General features: G+C 31.8%; 1 protein-coding gene across 1 annotated transcript; it reads right to left on the bottom strand.

Moving 5' to 3' along the window:
* Positions 1–753: 753 nt before the first annotated feature.
* On the bottom strand, positions 754–4,886 carry LOC104229030 (lysine histidine transporter-like 5). Its single transcript, XM_009781604.2, has 8 exons — positions 4,790–4,886; positions 4,512–4,696; positions 3,110–3,493; positions 1,944–2,343; positions 1,598–1,703; positions 1,414–1,505; positions 1,256–1,324; positions 754–983 (listed from the first exon to the last, which is right to left on the bottom strand). The coding sequence occupies exons 1-8, from the start codon at positions 4,811–4,813 to the stop codon at positions 885–887; spliced, it is 1,359 nt and encodes a 452-aa protein (XP_009779906.1). The 5' UTR covers positions 4,814–4,886; the 3' UTR covers positions 754–884.
* Between the last annotated feature and the right edge of the window lie 5,819 nt (positions 4,887–10,705).

Here is a 10,705-nt window from a genome sequence, read left to right on the forward strand (position 1 = left end):
TGGGAAGAATCCCACTTCCAACTTGCCAATAACAAACTATCTTACAATCACATCACACGGGGTATATAATAGCATCAGAACACTAAAATATAATCTTGAATGAATAAATTTGAACATTTCTCGGTTCTCAAACGGGCATATAGGAGAGTGGACATTGAATAAAGGAAAGATGCATCTTTCTGACGTGAACTATATATAGAGGGTCGGCTTTATGAAATTAGAAGCCTAAAGCCAAAACCTAAGAGATGTAAGGAAATAGCATTAGTAATGTGACAACAGTTGGATAAATACACACGATTAATTTAAATAACCAAGAAAAAATTGTATGGTCTTAACAAATTTTCATTCAGGGTTTAAGTTCTCTTTTAAGTATTTCACAGTATAACATTGTCCAATATTTTAAACTTTTGAGTTAAATTATTTAAATATTCATATCTACTAATAAAATATTTGATAACTAGAACCAGTGTAGTGTATTGAAACAAAATGTTAACGTTTTGTTAACTTAAAAAAACTTTACTAATATAAATAAGTATAACTAATAGAAAAAGTTTTGGGGAGCCTTTGACTCTTGAGGACCTAAAATAAAAGCTTTAGTGACCTTACCCTATATATATATATATATATATATGCATGAACATCAATATTTGTCTTTCTGCTTTACATTTCTTGCAAAGAGTTAGACGATAGTTTGGTGAGTGGTCAAATAATATAGAGTAATCAATAGCTAGAAATGAGAGGAAACACTTTCTGTATAGAATTAATGTTGATAAAAATGAGAAACACATTGAGATTGAACTGATTTAGCTTGATGTGAAACAAAATCTCTAGAATAAATGATTCTAAAGAAATTCCTAGCAAGTAATAGAAAATAAGAAAACTATCTAATCGAAGAATTTGTAATTCTTTGCTGAGATGATAATGGTGCGTGCTCCTCCAATTGGTGCCAAGACAGTTATGCTCACACCAATAATAATTGCAAGCTGAAAACAAAGTCAAAGAAATAAAAGTAAAGTATTATACAGTTAAATGGCGTAAGTTTCCTTTACATATTAGTATATTATATAGTGCGTGCCGAAAAATATATATTTTATATATATATATATATATATATATATATATATATATATATATAATTCTGTATGTTATATATAAAAATTATATAAATTTTATACACTTTTTCGGTTACCGAACGTAAAAAATTTCCGGCGTAGGCTAAATATAAAACAGCTCTTATATATCTCAACAAACTTACCCAAGAAGCGATCCAATGAAAGCTCCACCTTTTAGGTTTTTGGCTGACAAGCCACATTATGCATGGGAGCTGCCATATAATATAAATATACACAATTAAGGATATATATATTGGTTAGTACGAATTCTAAAGAAAGATAGGATATATAGAGATTGTACAAAAAATGATGTGGATGAAAATGCCAATCCTCCAAAAAAGCCTAACAGCCCTCCAAAAAAGGGAAAGCACATTCCAACGAACATCGTCACAACTGTTTAACAATTGGTATATAAACAAGGATTAGTTCATTTTATTATGTTAGTATTAATTCCCTACAAGTAGTGAAAGATTAATTCAATTTACCAACGTAAATACTCCGGGCAATAAGGCGAAGAGGTCGTCCAGGAGTGAAATGACGCTTTTTAACCAAGTAACACTCAATCATGTCAAAAACAGGCATTGCAAAAACCTGAGATTAAAAAAAATGGTAAAGAACATTTGATCCAATATTCAAGATATATAATAATATATTTTATCTGTTTCAATTTAAATAACACACTTTCCTTATTAGTCTATTTAAAAATGTGTCGCATTTTTTTTTACTCTAATTTTCAAATATCACTTTCACTTAAAAAAAAATTTATTTGTGCCAGGTCAAACTATATCATCTAAATTGAAACGGAGAGAGTATACAGTTTCAGATCATCACCTGATAGCTTCCAAGAACATGCAAAAATACCATAAAATTTGCAAGAGCAATTAGCCAATGTGGGTGTTTTAGTGTAACAAGGACATCATCATCCACAAGATTGCCAAAAGCCCAGAATCCAGATGCAGCAACAGCTAAATAGCAAAATGCAACAATTGCATAAGCTACAGTAACACCTCGCCACATTGGCCCTTTAGATGGTTTTTCTGGTGTTGAAGGTATTGTTGCTTGAATTTCTAATGCAACACTATGTCCAGCAAATGCAAATGCAATCGTTCCTAAACTGTTGAAAATATCAAATGTTATTCCAGCTGGAGTATGAGATCGTCGACCATAGTTAACTGGTTGTGGATGTTCAATACCCTTGATAATTGATGCTACTGACGAAATTGTTGAGTAACTGCATGTATATATAAACACAAAAATGAATTCAATATGTCATAAAAATAACATAATAATAGACTTGTGTTTTACATTTTGTGTTCTTGTTTGGATGGTTGTTAAGTATCGTTTTATACAATATTGTATCATTTTAATGTATACAATATTTGGATAGATTGTATTGTTTTCATGATGTCATGCACCAACAATATTAAGAATAAACTTGCAATATTATAAAGAAAAAGTAATATACGGGGTAGAGTTATTATATGAAAAAGATAGGATAAAGGATAAAATATGATTATTTAATAATATGAAAAAACAAGATGAAAGGAAAAAAAAATAAAGAAAAGATGTGACCACACCAAATCGGTCATTTCATAAAATGATACTTTTCGTCATTACGTAACGACAAATTTAACGATACGATACGATACAATAAAATTTAAGTAATAATCAATAAATAAATATTATATTTAAAATAGCAATACGATACAATACAACAGGTAAAAATCATCCAAACAATACAACACAATACAACATGTAATAACCATCCAAACAATACGATATAATACAACAGGTAACAATCATCCAAACAATACGATATAATACAATAGGTAACAACCATCAAAACAATACGATACAATACAACACTTGACAACCGTCCAAACAATACGATACAATACAACTTGTCATAAACATCCAAACAATACGATACAATACAACATGTAACAACACGTAAGAAAAAAAGAAATTATGTTTTGCATTTTGTATTCTTTACGTACCTCAAAGACATAACAGCTGCTGTGAAAGAGACCACTTTCAAGGAATTAAAATTAGGAGCTTGAGATAGTATCAACTGAAGAACTCCAAAAAACAAAATAAAGCAAGTTTGATTAATCCCTTTAGACCAATGGAACATCGTATGCATACTTTCTTTTAGAGATTTTCCCCCTGTAACCATGTATACTATGTCACTGGCAACTTGAACAATCATCTGTTGAGGCATTACTATCCAATAACCTCTCTTTAGGCCAAATACATGTTTTCCTAACTCAGGATATCTGTCAAATCTCTTCCCTGGAACATGTTCGTGCAAATTAACCAATTGCCAAAGTGAGTATAATGTCACAAACCATGAAATTATTATCATCCCCATTCCTGGAATCCTGCATATTAATTTAAAAATACCAAACAAAAAAAGGGTCAGAATGCTTTTCGCAAATGAATAACTTACCTGAGATGTACTCCTTTCGTTCACTTTTACTTGTCGGGGTCGTTTGGTAGGATGCATTATATAAAATAATGCATGTATTAGCTTTGTGTACTAATAATACATTATTTGATACACATTTTGAACTTATGCATTAGTTATGCAAGCATTAGCTATACATCCTATTTGGTATTATCCTATGCATAACTAATGCATAGAAAACAGTGGTATTAGCAATGCAATGAGTTTTAATACATGCATTAGCTTAGTTAAAGACAAAATTATCCTTCAAAATTTATGTTTGATTAAAATATGCTAGTTAGTATATTAATACAAGTTCAAAATAATCCAAATAGTGAGAAATAAAATTATATCCCTAGTAAATAAATAAATACTTAGCATATTTTCTTTTTTATAAATAAATATTTAATTTTATTTTACAATATAAGTAGACAAATCAAATAATTTTTTTGTAAACTTTTTCATATAAAAATATTTCTCAACATATATTTCTTTTAAAAAGTTAGAGTGTGAACTAGTTTTGAGGGCATTTTTGTAAACAAACAATTCTTTTAGAAATTGTGCAATGCTTTAATACATCAAACCAAACAATAGATAAGAAATATGTCAGCATAACTAATACTAGCATAACTAATGCAAGCATAATTAATACCAGCATTACTAATATACCATATTCAGCATTATTCTTATGCACCCTACCAAACAATTCCGTCATGTTTTACTTTTCGAGAGTCAGTTCGACTAATCTTTGAAGTCCAGTTGGATTGAATTTTCTTAATATTTTAAGTTAAATATTCAGAAACTATACGAAAAGTACTATAATTTGTAATTCGTCTCATATCAATATAGTAAAAAAATATATTAAAATATTAGTAAGAATTTATGTAATTTGACTCTCGAAAAGCGAAACGACAAATAAAAGTGAACAGAGGAGGGAGTATTATAGGATTTACCAGCCGAGTTGTGACACAGCATATGGTAAGCCAAGAACACCAGCTCCTACAACAGCTGTTACATTATGGAATGTTGAATACCACCATTTGGCTTTTCGGGAAGCTGTTATAGGCAACCACCTATTCAGATCGTCATCGACTGGTTCGTTTGTCGTTGCATTGTTGGAACTATTCCCACTCTCAACCTTGAATAAAAAAATAAAGTTACATGAATAAGAATATGATTTAAAAAAAAAAAAAAACTACTAGGTACAAATTCATGTTTAGATAGAACATACCATTGAAACATCTTTGTTATGCATTGTTAGTGTTTACCGGTTTTGTGTCAGAGTAAATAGCAGTTTAAAACTCTTGTTAGCAATTATAATAGATAAGTAAGTGAAGTGTTGAGTGTGGGAAAAGGGTTTTTATGCTTTTTATTTTGGGGTATCTCTTACTTTCCTAATTTAGGGGAACTATGAATAGTAAACAGTTTCAGAAAATTAAGGACATCCAGATAAAGTTATCCACTTACTTACTACATAAGCCATGTGATAAGCGAATGATTTTCCTACTTTTGTGCATTTGACTTTTTTACCAATTAACTAGAAACTAGACAAGTCATATTTAAATACGCAATCTAACTAATTGTTCAATGCTTTTTTTTTTTGTTTCTTAATATTACAATAAGTTTAGCTACACGTTCATAACCTCAAATATGCGGAATTGAATATGTTTAATACATATAAAATGACAATAATGAAGTATAGTCAAACCTCTCTATAACAACATCGTTTGTTCCAAAACATTTTGACTTTTATAGTGAATGAATGTTATACACCTATAACAACATTTGGTATTTAAATATATTTTAGCTGTTATAGACAAAAATTATCCAAAAACTAATAATTTTTCTTTTATAATATTATATATAAAAGATTAATAAAATATCTAAATTCAAAATCTCAAAAGATATAAATATTTCACGAATTTAAGGGTGCAAATAATTCCATTTAAAATAAGTTTAGGAGGGAGGGGGGAGGGTAATAGGATTCCCGCGTAGAAAAAGTGTGTAGTTGGGAATCCGAGTATAGGTTAGGGGGTACTTATGCATTTTTCCGTTAAAGAAATCAGATACATTATTAAAAAATTCTTAACTAAACACACACATATTTAAACTCTAAGGAACACAATTAAAAAAATATGAATGGATTACGTTTACATATTATTGGTAATTGTCCAATATAAGATATATCATTTGTACATCTTCAAATAAAAAAAGAATGATATGCATATCTTCAAAAAGGATAAATAGATCTTTTAAGTATCTATTGACATTTTTCTAATGCAAAATATATCATTTGTAGATATTTAGTTATAAAAATATTTGATGTGCATGTGTTCATTGAACATACTGCTATCCTTAAGATACTATATATAGCTATTATAAGTTGTACATTAAAGTTATAAAATATTTGCTTAAATATTTTGAATTATTATTAGTAATAATCTTAGAAAATCTACATGGTTGTTATAGAGGGGTAATTTTACAAATAGCATACTGTCATAACGATGGTTGTTGCTGTTATAGGCAGAAAAGATGCAAAATATAACATAAAAAATCGATTATGAGTAAAACTAGGCTTTTATAGTGAATAGCTGTTATATAGGAATATTGTTATAGATAGGTCTGATTGTAATATGCACAGTGACAAATTCAAAATTTTAAAGTCATAAGTGCTTCATAGTTTTTACCCAAAAGTTTTTGCCAGCCACTTAATGTAAGTATATAGATATTTAAAACGTGATGATTAAAAGGGGAGAAAATTATAATTATTGTTTTCTCTTTATATATAAAAAGGTTCTATTCATAATTATTGTCAAATGACGTAAAAATTATAGAAAGGATCACAGTAATATATAAAATTAAAAAAAAAAAAATAAGCACGAAGGTCTTTAGCGAAATGTCATTCGCTTATTTTACCCTTGAAAACAAAATTCACATGGAAAAAATTGTAAATTAAATTATTTTTTTAAAATTTAAAAAATCTGAAAGTAAATAAAAATCTTTCTTAGTAAATCATTTCTAATTTGAATTAAGTAAGAAGTCCTAATATTCAGAATACTCAAATCAAACTATTATAAGAAGTAGGAGGAAAGTTTCTTTTTCAAGGAAATCTACGGTAATTTTTATGTTTCTTATCAATAAATATTTATCTACAAGATCAATTTTGCCTCTATATTTCATTTCACACCAAACTATTTACTATTCTTAAGTTTTCAATGGATAAATATTTATTTGAAAGCTTGGTTATTAAATTGTAGAGATAATTTCAGATATACCCTTATTTTTCGCTCTTCGCATTGACCTTCCCTATGGTATATGATATTACGCTTACCTCTCTTATTAATTTTTTTAACAAGAATTTTTTTTTACCTATTTTCATTAATATAAATAAAATACAATTTGAAAAATATACCTTTTTCGACTAGCTCCTATAATTAATTGATTTTATGAATACTTTCTTCTACAAATAGGCAAATATTTCTACGAATAATATTTATCATTAGCGTTAAAAATAATATTTATTGTCGGAAAAAGATAGTAATCATTTATTTGTGATAATACTTTAATGATCTTGGAAAGGAAACAGAGAGCTAAATATATCAATAGAAAGAAGAGAAATACTTTTTATTTAACTATTGGTTTCAGAGAAGTCAGAATACATAAAGAAAAAGTAGAAAAGCAGAAATAGCTTTTGGTATTTATTTATATTGCCAAGCAAAATTGTAAATATGTCACGTTATACCTTTCAGTTAGTTGTTTTATCCTAATGATTCAATAGGGATTTATATTCCCAGGTTGTTGGGTACGAATTTGGTACGTGATATTGTGGAAAAGGGGTAGTTGATTAAAAGATAACTTCGGATAGCATATAATAGGTACCTAGCTATGAAAGACGTGATGAGATTTAGGAAGAAGCACAAGTTGAGTTCGAGATTTATTGGACCATTTAAGGTGTTGGAGATATATAGTAAGGTTGCTTATAGGCTTGATTTGCCTCCTATCCTATCAAGGGTACATCCGGTATTTCATGTTTGTATGCTTCGAAGGTAATATGAAGATAAGTCGCATATTTTGGACTTCAGAATAGTGCATCTAGATGAGAACTTGGCATATAAAGAAGAACCGATAGTTGTTTTCAACAAGCAGGTTCAAAAGTTTAGGTCAAAGGAGATCGCTTCGGTGAAGGTTCTTTGGAAAAGATAACCGAACCAGGAAGCTATATGGAGGACCGAGTCAAATATGCGGAGCAGATATTTGTCACGACCCAAAATACAATAAAGGTCGTGATGGCGCCGGACACCGCTGTCAGGCAAGCCAACCATAAATACTTAATTTAGTTCTAGTTTTAGTATTTTTTTTAAACCATGATTTTTCTCCAATTTAACAGTACAAGATGAGATTTCAGAATAAGTAATAATATTTTAACTATGTCATCAATGAATAATCCATAATCATTCCAGAACCCGGTGTCAAAAGTGCATGAGCAACAACTAGAAAAAATAAATAAAATACAACATATGTCTGGAATACAAATTTGGACAAAAAAGAAAAATATAAATACTCTGAAGGAGACTCTACTGGCTGCGGATCGTAGCATAAGATGCAGCTCACCTAAGTCCTCATATCCATCATACCGACGCGCCCACAAGGCCACTAGGCATACATGTGCCTGTACAATAAAATGTACAACAAGTGTAGTATGAGTACACAAACAACATGTACCCAGTAAGTATCCAGTCTAATCTCGAAGAAGTAGTAACGAGAGATCGACTCCGACACTTACTAATGATCCAATGATAATAAACTGATAATATAATCAATCATGGGTTTTATTAAGAATGGCTGTAAGCTCAGGGAAAATCCTTTTGATAATAAGATATTTCCAAATACGTATTTCATCATTTACCAATTTATCTCAGACCAGGGAGACAATATTATTACATCTCGTGTTTTCGTACGTTAAAGTTTCGTCTTCAGTTAATCAACGTAGACTCGGGGATAAGATTACCTTGAGGTTACACACATTCATGCTATAGTGAAAGTAAGTGTCGTGCAGTATAAAGGGTAAACAAATCAAAGAAAATAAGTTTCGTTAAAAGTTGTCGATTTGGGATAAAATACGATCCAAGCCATAATACCCGATATTTATGGACTATTGTCATACAAGGTACACCATGACTACGATAGTAAGGTACGTAAAGTGTATTAAAAATGAGTAGTAATTTAAGTAATTTGAGATAATTCTTAATTATGTAGATAATTAGTTAATTATCATGTAGTGAGATATTATCTAATTAATTAATAATTTAGTGGATAAAGATTTAAAATCCGCACCCTACCCCCCACGTGGCAGTAGGCCATTATTAAGACATATGACTAAGTAGTCATATGAACTTAGGTGTGTGACGACCCGACCAGTAGTCTCATGGTTTACCGCTCCGTTTTTCCTTTTTTTGCTTCTTTATGCTTCTTTATCCGTATTTTGTAATATCGGGTTGGTCGGATCGAGTCCAGAATGATTATGGTAGGGTTTGAGACACTAAGTCTCTTTTAAGGAAGTTTAAGTTGGAAAAGTCAACCGGATGTTGACTTATGAGTTAGAGGCCTCGAATGTGAGTTTTGATGGTTCAATTAGCTTAAGGAGGTGATTTATGACTTAGTAGTATGATCAAAATGGGTTTTGGAGGTTTGGAGTAGATTTAGGCTTGAATTGGCGAAGTTGATATTTTGGTAATTTCCGATTGGTAGGCGAGATTTTGATATAGAGGTTGGAATGGAATTTCGAGAGTTGCAGTAGCTCTGTCGTGTCATTTGGGATGTGTGTGTAAAATTTTAGGTTATTCGGACGTGGTTTGGTTGGGTTTTTGATCAAAAGCGAAATTCGGATGATTTTTGAAACTTAGGCTTGAATCCGATGTGTTTTGGGTGATTTAATGTTGTTTGAGGTGTTTTGGTGATTGGAACAAGTTTGAATAAGGTATTGGAATATGTTTGTGCTTTTGGTTGAGGTCCCGGGGGCCTCGAGGTGATTTCGGGTGGGTAACGGAGAAGTTGAGATGTTTTTGTAGCTGCTGAACTTTGCTGCTTTTGGTGTTTTCGCACCTGCGGTTTGAGGACCGCAGGTGCAGCGCCGCACGTGTGGAAAGGGAGCCGCAGAAGTGGATTTGAGACGAAGAGGCAGGAACCGCAGATGCGGTAATTGGACCGCACCCGCGGAGTCGCAGGTGCGTAGATTGGATCGCAGATGTGGAATTGGTCCGCTTAGTGATTTCCGCAGAAGCGGAGGATAGACCGCATATGCGGTACCGCAGAAGCGGCAATGGTGCCGCAGATGCAGAACATCTGGGCAGAAGGCATAAAAAGGGTCCTTCGCGAATTATGGGTTTATTTCACCATTTTTGACTTCGGCTTGGGAGCTCTTTGGGTGATTTGAAAAAGAGATTTCAAGAGAACGTCGTTGAGGTAATGAATTTGGACCTAAAACTCGTTCCTATGCTATTATTTCATGGATTAGAGTTAGAAATTATGAAAATCAAAGGTTAAAATTGGGGAAACTAGGGCTTGGAAACTTAGGCCTTTAATTGTGGATTTGAAGGACCATTTGAGGTCGGATTTGAGAACTTTTGATATATATGAACTCGTGGGGAGATAAGGAACCTATTGACATAAAAATTATTGAATTCCGAGACTTGGGCCCGGGGGTTGGGTTTGGCCATTTTCGGGATTTTTGGTATTTTTCGATTGTTTTTGCTTGGGCTTCGTTCCCTTAGCATATTTTGACGCCGTAATTCTGCTTTTGGATAGATTCGACGCGAGTGGAGGCCATTTTAAGGGACAAAGGCATCGCGGAGTAGTATTTTCACCGGTTTGAGGTAAGTAACCATTGTAAATCTGGAACTGAGGGTACAAAACCCCGGTATTTGACTTGTTTTGATAAACGTGGTGACGCGCATGCTAGGTGATGAGTGTGTGGGCATGCACCGGTAGGAATTGTGACTTGGTCCGTCCTGTAGCGACTATTAAACCGCGTATTTGATTTAAAAATATTATGTTATTCCGTATTTTGGATATTTATACTGTATTATGGGCTGTATGCACTGTTTGGGGCCTTGTGCCGACCTGTAGAAACCCTTAGGGGCATTTTAAC

The sequence above is a fragment of the Nicotiana sylvestris genome, chromosome 9, assembly GCF_000393655.2.
Source record: "Nicotiana sylvestris chromosome 9, ASM39365v2, whole genome shotgun sequence".
Taxonomy (NCBI): domain Eukaryota; kingdom Viridiplantae; phylum Streptophyta; class Magnoliopsida; order Solanales; family Solanaceae; genus Nicotiana; species Nicotiana sylvestris.

Coding starts and splice junctions, on each gene's coding strand:
- LOC104229030 (XM_009781604.2), bottom strand. CDS start 4,813: ATGCATAACAAAGATGTTTCAATG. Junction 4,697..4,789: donor ATAACAAAGATGTTTCAATG/GTATGTTCTATC, acceptor TTTTTATTCAAG/GTTGAGAGTGGGAATAGTTC. Junction 3,494..4,511: donor GCTGTGTCACAACTCGGCTG/GTAAATCCTATA, acceptor ATTAATATGCAG/GATTCCAGGAATGGGGATGA.